Source organism: Thunnus thynnus, chromosome 13 (genome assembly GCF_963924715.1).
Source record: "Thunnus thynnus chromosome 13, fThuThy2.1, whole genome shotgun sequence".
NCBI classification, from domain to species: domain Eukaryota; kingdom Metazoa; phylum Chordata; class Actinopteri; order Scombriformes; family Scombridae; genus Thunnus; species Thunnus thynnus.
In genome coordinates, this window is record NC_089529.1 from 180,562 (window position 1) to 196,666 (window position 16,105).

Sequence of the window (16,105 nt, forward strand, 5' to 3'; positions counted from 1 at the left end):
GGCTTGTATGAGTAATAGGCTTATGTCATAAAATTCAGTATTAATTTTAACTGAAAGCTTAAACAACTCCCACTCGCTTTCTTCTTGATCACTAACCTCCATCAGACCTGCTCCCTCAGTCCTGTCAGTCTCCTCCATGTTCCTCCTCTCCCTCTCCTCGCCTGTTTTCAGTAACACGTTATTTTATTTAACTCAGATTTACAAGAGCTCAAGGCCTAATGAATGATCAACCACTTTAGTTTTGTATTTGTCTGAACTGGCAAAATCCTCTCACCTGACTGGCCTTCTGCAGAGCTGCCGCCTTTTTGAAGAAATTTCGTATATCCATCTACATGTTGAGGAATTGTGGAATATAAAATTGTGTTATAATCAACACAATGTGACCTTTCCACTGACATAAACTGATTATAAACAATAATCTATGCCTACTGATATGATTGTTGTGAAATACTCAAGAGGCATATAAAAGCAAAGTATGTAAAGAGCTAAGACAATCCTAAAGAAAGGAGAAATAGATGTAATATATCCTTGGGAAAAGTGGAACTTAGAAGAAAAATCAAGGAGAGTGTTGAAATAGAATGGCAGGGATTATGGGAAAAGGAGACCAAAGGAAGGCACTATTTTACTCTTCATCCTCAGATTAAAAAAGCCAGTTATTGTTCTGGAACCCGAAGAGATTCTGTTAAAATTTGCAGATTGAGGCTCAGACACAGCAGGTTAAATCAGTACTTGCACATTATAGGAAAACATCCTACCGGATTATGTGAGTGTGAATGTTTCTGAAACAGTCAAGCAAGTTTTGCTGGAATGTAGCAAATAAAATACTGAAAGGAAACATTTTTATAAGAAATTGTCAGACCCAGGAGTTTTGTCATTTTCTAGTAAGTCTTTATTTGGCCAAAATGAGAACCACCATCTGATCACAAAAGCAATTTTACAGTTTCTGCATGATTCAGGGTTACATATGAAAACATGAAGTATGATTATGTCAGTTAAATTTAGTCCTGCGGAGGGCAGTGACACGCCTAGTAGCGTCCACACTGCCAAAATCCTACAAGAAGAAGAAGAGGAAGAAGAAGAAGAAGAAGAAGAAGAAGAAGAAGAAGAAGACGAAGCTTGACATGTGGAATTAAAGAGGGGGAACCGAGACTCTACCGGAGAGGTAAGTGAGTTTGTGGAGTTGTTACCTGCCATTGCCATGCCAAACTCTTAGCATTAACGTAACACAGTGTAAACTAACCGGGCTTCCGTAAAAGCTGCTGATGTGTTTCAGGCTCCACACTGTCGAACTGACACTACCAGCAGTGCTGCTCCCTTCTCGTGCAGCACACTAGCTGTGCTTCCTCCCTCAGACTTGATTTGGGTCAAATCCAGAATGAAGTCTTCAAAGTTGATTTATACCCGAACATGGTGAGAACCTGGATATTAATGTGCTGACAGCAATACACAGACCAAAAATGGCAAATCATTACAGTTGAGACCATGAGGAAATATCAGACTTGATCAGAATCAACAATATTGGAAAATAACATATAGGGATTTTGGCTTTGGTTATCTGGAGCTCTCAATATACTGAGAAAATATGTAAAGAAAGAATTAGACAATAAACCAAACAAAGGTAACTAAACGAATACCACCAAACTTAAAAATGCAGCGTGTAGTGGCACCTAGCGATGAAGTTGCTGATTGCAAACAGCTGAAGGCCCTTCTCCTTCCACGCGTAGGAGAACTTACGGTGGCAGCGAAAAATGTGGAAGGCACTCTCTAGAGCCAGTGTTAAGTGTGTTCATTCTGCGCTACTGTGGAAACATGGCGGTGTAAAATGGTGGGCTTTGTGGAAGGGGACCCGCTCGACTCGCTCCCTCTATAAATATAAAAGGCTCACACCGATTCTTATTTTCAGGTGATTATACAAAAAAGAGGAAAGGACACCCGCGCACTGTCTTCACTTGCTCAATAAATATACTTTAATATACAACGACCTTCTTCAGGCAAAGCTGACAATTGAAAAAAACATCGTTATATACCAAAGGCAGAGTTCACAGTGGCCAATCACAAACATTTCATTAGTGGCAACAGGCTACACCTTGTGGTAACCTCAATCAGATGCAAATTTATATACATCTAGAAAATACTTAAAATGCAATGGAAATGTCAAAATCACATTTATCAGCTCAATGGTAATCTGAGTCAGTTAATAAACAGTAGCAACCATCTAAGGAAATATAGAAATAAGTAAATAAGGTAGACTAAATTACATAAATGACATTACATCAAAGTCAAGAGGATCAACTCATCAATAAGGTCAGGCAGGAGTTTAAGAAAAATGCCTGAGTGGAGAAAATAAGAAAAGAGCAACATCAGGGAAAAGCCATCATATTATAACATCACATTAAGTAACGGTTCATCATTAAGACCCTTAGGGGTGAGAGTTTGTAATGTATGTGTCCAGTAGGTTTCACATTGCTTAAGCACGGTTACCTGCCCCCTCTCTTGGGCAGGCACACTTTTTCTCTACCAGTGAAATGAAATGTGGAAATATCGTGGTTGAAATCATGAAAATGAACTGCAATGGGATAATCCCGATCATTTCTACAGATTGAACCTTTATGTTCAGTGATCCTCTGTTTAAGTTGTCTAGACCTTTTGCCTACATATGCCAGTCCACAGGGACAATGTATTAAGTATACCACATGAGTAGATACACAAGTGATCATACTTTTGATTGTGAACTTTTTCCCTCTGTGTGGATGACCGGAAAAAGTAGTTTTAAAGGTAGTATTGCACCACGCACAGTATCCACAACGATAATTCCCATTTGGTAGTGGACTTAAAAGCGTCTGACCCTGTGCCGCAGTGCTCTGGGACTGGAAGTCAGCATGAACCAAATAATCGCTAAGGTTTTTCCCCCATCTAAATGAAAAAAGGGGGATCCTTAAATATTGGTGCCAACTCAAGATTCGAACTCAGGATGTGACAGTGTTTCTCAAAAATTTCCTTGATAATATGTGGATTAGGCAAATATGTGGTAATGCATGTTACTGAATTTTTTTTCTCTTTTTTTTTTTTGTTATTCTTTCTCAATAAATCAGAACAAAACTTATTTAAAGCCAATGTGAAAGCCTCCTCAATACAATCAGACAAGTACCCTCTTTGTGCAAACCTAGACTTCTACCTCCTGAGCCACAGGGCGGCTGTGGCTCGTCCACTAATTGGAAGATCGGCGATTCGATCCCTGGCTCCTCCAGTCCTCCAGTCCATTAGATTTCTCTGATGGGCAGGTTGGGACCTTGCATGGTAGCCCCTGTACCATTCAGTGTATGAATGTGTGTGAATGGGTGAATGTGATTTGTAGTGTAAAAGCGCTTTGAGTGGTCGGAAGACTAGAAAGGCGCTATACAAGTACAGTCCATTTACTTTTTACCATCTCTACAGATTTCTCAATAAAATCAGTTGAGGAACATACTCTTTTCAATCTATAGAATTGACTAATAGGTAAAGACTTTTTAAAAGAAGTAGGATTAAGGCTAATAGCTAATAATAGTGTATTTTTTAACATTCTTTTTGGTATAATGTGGTAGATAGACAACCATTCTTCTTCATTATCCACATATCCAAAAATTGTACCTTTTTATGTCTAGACTCCACTGTAAACTTAAAATTTTGTTTGAAACCATTCAGTGAGGTCGCAAAGTCTTGTACTTCCTCACAGTTATCTTGATATATACAAAAAGTATCATCAGTTTAACGAAACCACTAGAGCTGTAGTCTCCAGGGGTCCATTCCACAAAGCAGGTTTAGTGAAAACTCAGTCTGTTGACCCTGAAATGAGGGAAACTCTGAATTTTCCGTTTCAAAAAGGGAGGTAACTCAAACCAGAGAAAGAGGGATAATTCTAGCCTGTTTCAGAGAGAGGGGTAACTTAAGCTCTCGGTCAGTTACCGTAGTAACAGACTCTATGAACCTAACCTGGTCGGGACCAGGTTTTTCTCAATGAACCTCAAGTTTCCCTCAGTCTCCGTCCTCTTTCAGAGCCACACACTCCATTTGATTTCCTCATTCATTCAGTCAGCAGGCGAGTTTTGGCGTAGCCTAGTTCTGCCGTCTGTCATTTAAAAAAATCAGAGTCAGTATATTAGAAGTCCATTAGGCACAGTAAGTGGCGACTTTTTCACTAACATGGCATGTCCTTTTGATAACAATCCCGTGGATGAAGGTGCAGCATTACTGTGCAGAGAATTAAATATTCATCGAGAGATGGTTATCAGACCGCGCATAGATGTTCTAGCATTTCCAGACAATTATCTTTTTGAGCGGTACCGTTTCACATCACAGTCCATCATCTACATACACAACCTAATCCGTCCTTACATTTGCAACATTACCAATCTTAGTCATACTCTCACATCCCAGCAGATATTGTGTGTTGCGCTGCGTTTCTTTGCAAACGGAAGTTTTTTGTACAATGTCGGAGCCAGCCACTGGCCTTCCTAAATTCTGGCTTAGGGCCAGCTCCTCTGCCTCCGTTAGAGGTGGCGGTGCTCGGCCACAACCCGTTTTACGGGCATCTGCCTTCTTTCTGTTGGCTGAGTAGTTGTGTTAGTCTGTGTTAGTTTAAATAGGCTTAATTATTTAACAGAACATGATGTAGATGAGAAGACATTTATGTGTGTGAAACCAGCATTATGTTGGGGATAAAACAGCTGCACAGTCAAACAGCCACTTAATATTTACTTTACAATGTAAAACATGATCAAAATGAGGTACCCCCATGAGATTATGTCAAGGTTTTACTTTTTGTGTTGCACTTCTTTCTGAAAACATGCTCAAACTCGCCGTATGAGCGAATTAAGATTTCTAGCTCTAGTGGGGTGAAAAACGCAGCCCTCCTCTTCCCCGTTGCCATGGTGACTCGTTGAATCGGGGCTCCATTGATGCTGGCTTTTTATAGTTGTGGTGCACGCGCTTAACTCCAGGTGAAACTACTCCGAGTTGATTAAACTGTCTCAAATCAGCTGTTCTGGAACCGGAAACTCAGAGTTTCTTATCTCAGAGCACATCAACTCAGAGTTCAGGATTAGACTCAGAGTTTGTTGAACCTGCTTTGTGAAACGGACCCCTGGTCGACTGGCCAATTAGTTGGTCGATGTGCTCTAGTCCGACCAAAATTCTCATTGGTTGAATAATCACCGGAGAAAAGTACTACATCAGTAGTCTTCCAGGATGAATCCATTATTTCCTGCGGTGGGAGGGACAGAGTAACAAATTACCTGTGAAAACGAGGGTGTATTCAAAACACCCCCGTTGTTTTCATAACTTTGAATTCGCCCAACCTAATGGAGACCGCTAGGTCTAGCTGTACTCAATGTTTACTGGACGTACTGACCATTTACTGAATCAGTGTTTCTCCTATAATTATAACAACGACAACCCCTGCCAGTTTCTGAAACGTCTGAGTCAAACTCTGTGTTTTTGCCTGGGAAACTCTTGATAGTATAGTTCCGTGAAGGAATAGGGCATTGTGTAATATATTTGCATAGTGAGTGGGAAAGAGCGAGCAGCAGAGATGTGACGGTGAATGCGAGCGGAGCAGAAGAAAAGGTTAGCAGTAAGTTGTCAGTCTGACAGTAAATATACAGTACAGACTACAGTGTGTCAGTTAATAAATGCTGCAACTTCTCAAGAAGAAAAGTCTCGTCTGTTATTTCCCCAAGTGCTGTAAAAGTAAAGGTGGACAGCTCTAAAGATAGCAACATTGGGTTAGTCTAACCTGAAGATGCTAAACAGAGAAATAGAGAACAAAGAAATGTGCGGCTGCTGAGTTCTACCCCCTCAGTATCTTTATAGAGCAATTGAGGACAGTGTGCGGGTGTCCTTTCCTCTTTTTAGTACATGGCTACTCCATCACCTCACCTGTCACAAAGACTACACAGGTGTGCAAGAGCTTTTTGATGATAACAGGTGATTATACACTAATTAAAAATACTTATGAATGTTATACTACATTTCTGCCAAATGCCACAAAATTCTACACACTGCAACTTTAACACATCTGCCTGTTTCTGTCCTTGACTCAATTAATGCTGTACTGTTTGGATCAATAGTATAACAACAATAATATATATTATATCAGATTTCAGATATTAATCTAATACTAGCCTCAACATGGAACACAGCTCATAAAAGAATGCCACAACAGAAATATTCAGTTATTTCTGGCATTATATATACACAATATACTTATTTGATGTGAGCAAGAAGATGTGCATACTGTATATACAGGGTTTCTGCCAGTGTATTGCAAACCCAGTGGCCTGCCGGGCCTGAGTTGCCTGAGTATTAGGGATTTTTAAAAAAAAAAATGTATTAAGATGTTTTCTAAACTAAAATGTGTTTATACAAGTAGTAGCTCCTCTTAAGGAATAGCTCAGTGTGTAGTGAGTGTGTGGTCGAGAGAGAGAGAGAGCATTTGTGTGACGATGACGCTTCAGTGACCGGAGACATGAGAGCAGCTTCCCAATAACAGCTATGTGTGTTTACAGCAGAGAGCAGGAGGGAGGACAGACATTCTGCTTTTCCATATTGCTGCTGCAGTTAATCATGGACCAGGCACTTTCAGGTTATTTTCAGTAGCATCCGTCATCCGACTCAGTATTGATAACACATGTAGAATTTTACAAATTAATTTTATTTCATGAATGTGGGCACTGATACCTGAAAATGAACTAAATGGGTTTTATTTCTATATAAAAAAAAAAAAGCAAAACGATGGTAGGGGCGGTGGGCAAGTAATATAATCAGTGCATGCCCGATCACCGGAAACACCTTACAGCAACATGTTTTGCTCAGCACAACATTGCTACCAGAATTGCAGCAAGAGAGTGACATTAGGGTTTTGCAACAGCAGTTACAACTAATTCAGTCTTAGTCAAAACTATTTTTCTACCACTAAAGCTATTTTTACAGCATAACATGTAAACAGGCCTAATACAAAGAACAGGGAAATACAACAGCTGCAGTGTTTAAAAATGATTAAGTGAGGAAAAGTTGTTTTCAAGCCAGGCCAGTCCTTCACTGCATCAGTGCATAAGATGTTTTCTAATTCTTTTTTGTGTTCAGCATTAGTAAAATCAAGCTGAACATATGCTGTTACTTGTATTCAGCATGTTGTGGAGCATATTTGTTCTGTGTCTGGAGAGACCACGACAGTCAACGGACATGCAAAGCAAGGGTTACATGACCCATAAAGCTGGCATCAAGTACTTCAAAATAAAAGGAAACTTGCTACATTTCAAAGTAATTTTGTTTTTGATGAAGTTGACCTAAATGTTTGCAACCAACTCAGAATGAGCCACCAGTTGGGAACCACTGGTTTACACAACTCTTCTCTACTAGAACTTAGCATCTAACCACCGTCTGTAATTCATCAAACCAAAAATATGCTCCTTAGTTAAAGTGTACAGTACATTGAGTACCGTAATCACCAGCTGAATAAATGAATGAAGTTGATTTTATGTCCATGGCTGAAACAGTCAGCTTTAAAAAAAATACTTCTTCACTATCAACATGTAGAATATTTGACAGTGTTTCATGGATGATATTTTTGCCCGATTTATAAAATATTTGTTTGTCCATCCATCCATCCATCCATCCATCCACATCCATTAGCAGTTCTTATGACCTTCTCCACTGTTGTGTGGTCCACTATCCACGCATGACCCAAACCATGTGGAGATACAGCTCTTAAACAAGCTCTAGCCTCCGTAAAAGGTGGTGGGGGGAGGGAGGCTCACTTGCTTCAGGCAACACAGGAAGTCAGGCCTTCTTGGCCATGGGTGTGGCATGACAGCTCCAGGTGAGATCTTTAATAAGGTTTATACAGAGGAATTTGGTGTTCTGCCACTCTCTCCACCATGGAGCTTCAGATGTGCAGAGGGTGAGGGAACATTGAGGGTAAACTTATTCAAGCTACACCACGTCACCAGCTTTTCCACCTGAGCTCTGTATGCAGATTTGTCATTCTGACTGTTAAGACCCACCACAGTTCACCAGCAAACTTAATTATTGTATAGTCTGTACCTGGCACAGCAGTCATGGGTCGTCAAAGTGAACAGTAAGGGGCTGAACATGCAGCCCTGGGGGGAGCCGGTGCTCAATCTGATGACATTGGAGGTTTTCGCTGTGCCAGATCATTGTTCCACAGTGTAGCGCACGCATATGCACAACAGACTAAAATTCTCACAAAATATTACTTTAATGTATCACAGAAATTTCATCCTGTTACAAGTAGGAAAATACACAATAAAAAGCAATACAGTATAGCAGGCAACATTGGTTCTCAAAGTGTTTCATAAACGGAAACAATAGAAAAACACAGAAACGCTGGCCTAAATCAGATGCATTAGGAAAGCATGTTAACTCATGTACAAAAGCTTTGATTGCAAAGTACAGAAACAAAGAAAATGGTATTTAGGGAGAGACCTACAATTTTTCAAACAAAACTATTAAATATTGCATAAACTGTGCATCACAGTGTACACACACAGTTCATATAAGCTTCAAAATGAGCTTATCTCAGATGCATACTCTTATGTATTGTAGTATATTCTATTTGAATAAACTGGTTGGCAGAGCACAGGCAAGCTTATCATGAATGTCGCAGAGGACTTCTGGGTGATTTTCCCTCTGACCAAACTAAATAATTGTGGGACACAGACAAAGAAAACACATTTTTACATCTTAATGTAAATTCATCAGCAAGAACTGCTGCTTCCAAGAGAGATTAAGCTTTTTGCTCACTCAAATACACAACAATATTATCGGGAAGAATATTTTTGAATTACATAAACAACACAAGTTTCCTCAGTTGTGCAAAAGCTTTTGTTTTTGTGGCATGGCACCACTTGTGAAATAACGTGCCTTTTTCACGTGATATATATATATATATATATATATATATATATATATATATATATATATATATATATATATATATATCGCTTGTCCCTGATATTTTTTTTATTTTTTTTTTTTAATTAAAATATTCTTTTAATTTTTCCTCAGATAACAATGCCAAAGAAAAGCAAAGCAAAGAATGTGACATGGAGCAAAGATGATGATGATGAGCAGCTCCCTCCTAAACAAAGGAAGGTTGAGCAGAGCGACATTCCATCCTCTCTGTGCTTCCACAGCCCTGCCAGCCTGTTCCAGAGCCTCATCCAGCCAATGGGGACAGAGAAGTTCTTCAGGGAGTACTGGGAAAAGAAACCCCTCCATCTGCAGAGGTCTGATCTCAGCACAGCCTCCTACTACCAGTCTTTGTTCCAGATGTCAGATCTGCAGAGCCTGTGCTCTCAGGGTCTGCAATACTACAGGGACATTAACGTTGTTCGCTGCATCAACAGCAAGAAAAAAGTACTCAATAAGGATGGACAAGTTAAGTTCAACGTTCTCAGTAAGAGCTTGGTTCAGAATAAGGCCACCATCCAGTTCCACCAACCGCAGAGGTTTAAGGTGAGAGTGCTGCTAGCAAAGAGAGAGATATCATGATTTTGTTGGCTTTGGGCTAAGTGACTTTACTGCTATTGTTAGTTCATTGTTACTACGGACTAACCCAGTAATTAGTCCGTCATTCCTTTATGATACATTTCATAAGTGGAAACTTTCGGAATTTCCAACCTGGAAGTGACTAATGGGGACAACAATATTTCAGCCGTGAAACGGGCTGCAATGTAATCTAGGTTATCTGTCAATGTAATCAATGTAATATTGTGTCTAATCAAGTCTCGCTCAAAGAAGTCTTGCTCTGAAATCTCATGAGACTTGAGTTGTTGCAGGAAAACAGCTAAATAATCAGCTAAATCTTCAGCCATGACTTTGAAAAGCTTTTAGATAACACTAAGCTACGCTTTTTGTACTCCAACACAACAAAATCTTTCCAGTGCTCCTCTCTCAAACTCTCACTCACGTTTCCACTGTTGTCTTCCTGCAAAAACTTGCAAGACTTCTCCTTGGGCAAGACTTGGTGAGACACAATAACAAACAGACCAGATCAAGTGAAAGGAAAAGAAAAATGTTTTATTTCTCGGTAGGGATCCATAATGTTTTCAGACACGTATAATAACAATCTGAGCCTGTCAGTGGCAAAAACAAGCACCTTTAGTTTTACATTGCAGCCCGTTTCGCAGCTGGCAGTTGAGGCGCTCTCGCTTAATACTTGACCAATTTCAAAAATTGTTGTCCCCATTAGTCACTTAGATACAAAATCATGGGAAAATAGGGTCCAGGTTGAAAAATCCCAAAGTTTCCCTTTAAACCTGCACATATAGATATATTTATATTAACTCAGGTTAATTGACTATGTGTATTGTGAAATGGCTCACTCATATTGACGAACACACAGAGAATTATTATCAGCTCTACAGCTCTCCTCAGTTGTTTTTTTAAAGATTATTTTTTGGGCATTTTTATTGGATAGTGGGCAGTGAAGAGGCAGACAGGAAAGGGGGGGGGGGGGGGGGGGGGATTGGTATGAAATGCAACATAGGTCCCTGGCTAGAATCGAACCTGGGATGTTGCAGTTAGTGTGTCATGTGCAGTAAGGATTCCGCGACCAGGGTGCTCCACTTCTTCTCAGTTCTACAGAGGTTTTAGTTCATTGTTATGGTCTGTCAGCCCACAGACTGCTGTTCTATGGGACAGCTCTGATAAACCCACTGTATACTATGTGCACAGCACCAACAGACAAAATAGCTGGTGATCATTTGGAACCTTTGGCTGCTGAAGAGACAGATGTTTTTCTCAGGAGTTGGTGGAGAGCAAACCAAAGTGAATGTTGAATTACATTCATCAGGTGGACGCAAACAACTCTAAATGAATGTGAATGTTGTTCCGTTTATGCTGGATGTATAGACAACTATTTCTCATTTGGTGTTTACTCAACACCAATTGAGTAAAGTGGGAACAAGCACCAGTTCAGCAGCTGCTAATGGACTTTCATACAGCAATATTTTCTCCCCACCCCACATGCCAAATAGTAAACATATATTCGAACTAGACCACATATCATGTTATAACTTGATATGTTTGAGATCAGATATCTGACTGTCTGTCATAATCGAGCCAATTATATGATGCCAAGCTTCATAGCCATGTTAGTTATGTTTCCTCCAGACAGCTGTTCCAAAGAGTGCACTGTTAAATATCAAAACACATTAGTTACCATCAATAAATTAGTCTAAAGTTTGGTGATGAACAGATTTAAATCAGTTCATCACAGTGTCCACTGCTCACAGACAGACAGCAGAAAGGGAGACAGTTGTGTGTGGCATGTGCTCACTCAACGGATGGATTTAGTGATTTTGCCCTAGGCAAAAACTGTCTTACATTATTTTTGCCCTTTCTTCAACTGGGAATGTTGGTATTGGCAGTGGTAGAAGAAGTACTCAAAACTTTTTTGTAAAGTATAACTGTTAACTATCAATAGTAAAACTATTAATACTGCACAGTAAAAGTACTGTAAAAGTACTTAAACTTACTTAACATCTGTTCAAGGTGAAGGTTTTAATTCTATTTTATATAATGCTGGATAGTTTAATGAATAATAATGCATCATATTTTAATTGTTATATTTTGTGAGTAAAATCTGAATCTGCAACATAACCAGTAACATTTATCTGTCAGTCAAATGTAGTAGCAAGTAGGTCTACAATGTTTTCCTCTCAAGTACAAGTATATTTTTTTTAATGCTTTGGGGGCCTTTTGTAAGTTATTTCAGGGTGCAATGAGTTAGAATAGTAACATAATTCGATATTATTCATATCTACACATAATAAATCTATAGCTGTTTGGGGCTCTTTTAGTTGGTGGCCCCAAGCAGTTGCCTGCCTAGCCTAATGGTAAAGTGCACCCCTGGCTCTCCCACTGAGGCACCAGTGAGTTCTGATACTGTGCACAATTGAACAGCCAATTCAGTTTTAAGGTTGAGGTGAAGTGTCTAATCAAAGGTCCTAATGTGTTGGTTACTATACAGTTAACTGTGGAAGAGAAGAGAATGAAGTGTTTTAGTTTAGATGACCTGGACTGAAGAAAATGCGTGCATTTATGGAATCATTCCAAACTGTAAAGAACAGTTGATGTTTAATTTAAATTCATCATTTCAGAACAAGTGGACAACATGTTATGTTTATGACACATTTGACTTAAGTGATTGTAGTTTTGTTTTCTGTTGTGCATAGACAGCTCCATAGATTTTTTTTATTTTTTATTTATTTTTTTTTTTTGCTAGGGTTAGTGAGGGGCTGTTTTATTTATTGGTGGGGCTGTGGTGTTTGCAGTAAATACATGAATAAACAAGTCGAATAAGCACATGTAGCTGAATGAAGCTCTGCTGCTAGTTATGGTATGCTGACATTGTAATCAGCATTATCAGGAATGCAGCAGCAGAGTAGCCACTGTAGCCTGTTACAGGTCATCAATAACAGGTTAGCTTGAGCTGCATATATAATAGCTAAATATATCTCACATGTGAGCAACGTGATCTGAAGCAGGTGATTCCTATGCTGAGGTCACTATGGTAAATAACTACTGGCAAACTGGACCAGATCAGCCAGAAAATATGAGAGAGCAGCCAAATGAAGTAAGTTTATGTCAAACATCGGGTAAATCCTTGGTCGGGCTTTTGTAATTATACACCCTTATCTAGCCCCACCCTAGCATTGCATGTGCTATTGTGATGCAGTATAAGCTGAAGATAGGAGCAACTATAGGTAAGTGAAAAAACAATGCTCTCTGTTTAGAGATAATGTTCATTAATAACTCCCCTTTTCTTCTCAGCTGACACACTGGTCCTACAATCTGAATTTGATGGAGAAAATAAACCAGTGATACAGAGACATGACTGTTGTCCTCTGCATGGTCAAGGACACCTTTATTTCCTGTGGTGTACACAAGTCAACTTATGATGCAGCCTAAAATTTTGATATTTTTATGTATTTATGTATTTTTACAATTAATCTCACAAGGGTGACTGAAACAGAAATAATAATTAATAATGTATAATAACATAACTGCCAATGCCAGTTATGTTATTGGCTGTACACTCATTTACACCAAAGCCACAGCCAATCACATAATTGGCTCTACCCTGTTTCTCTGGACTGAAAGGGGTTTATGATGAAAAGTTCAGGGTTTATTGATTATATTAGTTTTCTCTTTGTGAAGTTTAATTGGCAGTGGCATCCCAAAATTGCAGTTTGATTGAAATGGTGCACATTGTGTCATTTCCTGTTTGTGCAAACGGTAAGGTGTGTTGTTTTATTGCATGCTATCTGCAAAAACAGCATGCTGAACAGAGTATGTAGTACATACTGTAAACAGTTAGTATGTTGTATGGAATTGTGAAGTTCCACTGCCACTCAGTGGGCAAAAGAATAAATGCAGCTGTACAGCTCCCAGGTATTAATCTGGTTCTTTTGCATATTGCCATTTTTTAGATACAATGAAACAACAGCATCAACTCAGTGTGGTTTTTATTGAATTTTATATGATACTTGGTATTGTTCCAGTTGTTGAGTTTCAGCAGTATACCAGATACACACCAAAAGATTTTTTTGACATCACGCAGTATAAACACCTATAAACATGTATAAATAGCATTTTCACAGCAAAACTCAAATGCATCATTATTTGTTTTTTCTCGATAATAAGCTTTATAATAATTCTGATATTAATCAGGAAATATCTGATAAGAGAAGAGGTAAACAGTTTTTGGAATCTGATCAAACATTCAGTGAACTTTACATTACACTTGTCCCAAACCCCAGCAAATAAACGACTCCCAACAGGATCGCATACTTCTGTCATATTTAGTGATCAAGTTTCATGGTCTGTATTTAGTGTACAAGTGCAGGTCACATAAATAATAGCTAATCCTTAAGAAATGATAATACACTAATAGAACATATAGAATTCATTCATATATTCTAGTCTTGAATCTCGGGCTTCAAGAACACGTTTTCCATATTCAGTATGTATCAGAACATAATATCTACCACTGCTGATAACTTTCTAAATTGACATATTACATTCATATGGAAGATGCATAGTAAGTGTATTCAGCCTGTAGGAACAAGAGCTAGAGCTCATCAAAAATCAGAAAAAGTGTAATGAATCCTAAAATGTTTTTTAATTTTTTTTTTTCTCAGTGTGTTTTTTTCCACTGAGCTCAGATCAGATAGTTGAGTGAATGTTTGTCAGAAGCAGTTCACATGTATTTTTTTCTGTGTGTTGTCAGGATGAGTTGTGGAGGATCCAAGAGAAGCTGGAGTGTTTCTTTGGAGCCTTGGTGGGCTCAAATGTCTATATCACCCCACAGGAGTCCCAAGGCCTTCCAGCTCACTATGATGATGTTGAGGTACAACAGTGAATCAATGAGATGACTCATTCAACAGCTAAGGCCACTTCTTATTTATACATAACCCTTATTCCACTAACTATTTATGACCACTAAAGAATCACTAAGAGCTAGTCACAAGCTTTTTTAGAATTACCCACTGATGGCAGTCCACCATGTAATTAGGTCAGTGGTAGACAAAGTGCTGTTCTTTTACTTGAGTAAATATTAGCAATGTCACAGTGAAAAAAAAGTCTTTGCATTTTACATTTTTATTGAAGTAAAAGGATACAACAAGCATATTCAGCTCAATGTACATAAAATCGAAAATACTCATGCAGAATGAGTCATTTCTGTGGGGGTTTTTTTTCAATTTGAAAAGTACCTAGTAACTATAGCTGTCACATACATGTAGGGGGGATAAAAAGTATATTTGACTATAAAATGTAGTAGAGGTATCAAGTAGCATAAAATGTCAGTACATAAGAATTGTACGTTTACATGTATTCATTTGGCAAATACTTCAAAGTGACACACAAATAAGGTAAAATCGTAGCCACAGTAGGTCAAGGAAATGCCTTTGAAAAAAGAGAGAGCAGGAGGGAGGGAGAGAGAACATATTTTCATGAGAAAGTACTCTCTGAAGAGGAGGGACGGTAGGACTAGCCTCATTCATTTTCAGATTGTAGAGCATGAGAAGGCTCATGAACCTGAGGAAGTTCTGGTGGGTGGGTGCCCCGCTGGTGGCCACTCTGTAAGCGAGTATTACTGACTTGAACTTAAGCAACTAGCGACAGGGAGCCAGTGGAGAGAAATGAAAAGCTGTTTTTGGCTCGTTGGACTGAATCAGCTCAACATTTTTTGAAAGATTTAACAATTATTTCACTAGACTTGGTCATACAGCCAGACTCGGTGGAATTTGTTTTCGGTACATCATGGAAAAGAACGCTCATTACACAGTGTCAACAGCACAACTTGTGCACAAGTTGTTATTTCAACAGGAAAAAAGCTGTTCCTAAACCTGGTTGTTCTGGTGAAAATACACTTTCTGAAGGGCAGTGGTTAAAATAGATAGTAAGCATTCAAAAAGTGCACAGTAGGATTTTCAAATGAGACAGAAGTTTTGATGAGAGTGCAGCTATTCTATGTCCACCTCAGCGATTTAAAGGTGCATTAATTAAGGTTTTAGACATTTTACTAATGATCAAATGAATATCAGATATGAGGTGGTATCACAAAAAAGTAGCATCACTCTCAGCCATACTGTGCTGTCTGCAGCCCTTCAGTTACAAGTACAGTCCATAACTTCTCCCTGCCCAGCATCTAGCGGAGGTTTTGAGGTGACGTGATTGGAACAGTGGCCAGACCAAGCGGCAACCTCTGGGGCTGAAAAATGAAGCCAATGCGGAAGTGCCAAAAACCTGCATTCTATCTAATGGCCATCAGGGGGCGACTCCACTGGCTGCAAAAAGAAGTCCGACTGTATGGAAGTCTGAGAAAGTAACCCTACTTCTCACTTGATTTATTACCTCAGTAAACAGTTTCCTAATGAGTTTATGGTCTAAATCGCTAGTTTAAAGTCTTCTTCAATATGAATAAATCATGGCCCCATTTAGAGTAAAATAGACGATAAAGCAGCGTATCCTTTAGGGCGTGGCTACGATGTGATTGACAAATCACTACCATGGAGACAACGTTGCTTACGTAATGTAA

General features: G+C 39.0%; 1 protein-coding gene across 1 annotated transcript in view; it reads left to right on the plus strand.

The window, feature by feature from the left end:
* The first annotated feature begins 1,036 nt into the window (after positions 1-1,036).
* The window catches only part of riox2 (ribosomal oxygenase 2), a 28,234-nt gene continuing 13,165 nt past the window's right edge, over positions 1,037-16,105 (plus strand). Inside the window, exons 1-3 of the mRNA XM_067607170.1 lie at positions 1,037-1,162; positions 9,064-9,513; positions 14,294-14,413. Coding sequence (XP_067463271.1) covers positions 9,070-9,513; positions 14,294-14,413 — 564 coding nt within the window. The 5' untranslated portion in view covers positions 1,037-1,162; positions 9,064-9,069. The remainder of the gene's footprint in view (positions 1,163-9,063; positions 9,514-14,293; positions 14,414-16,105) is intronic.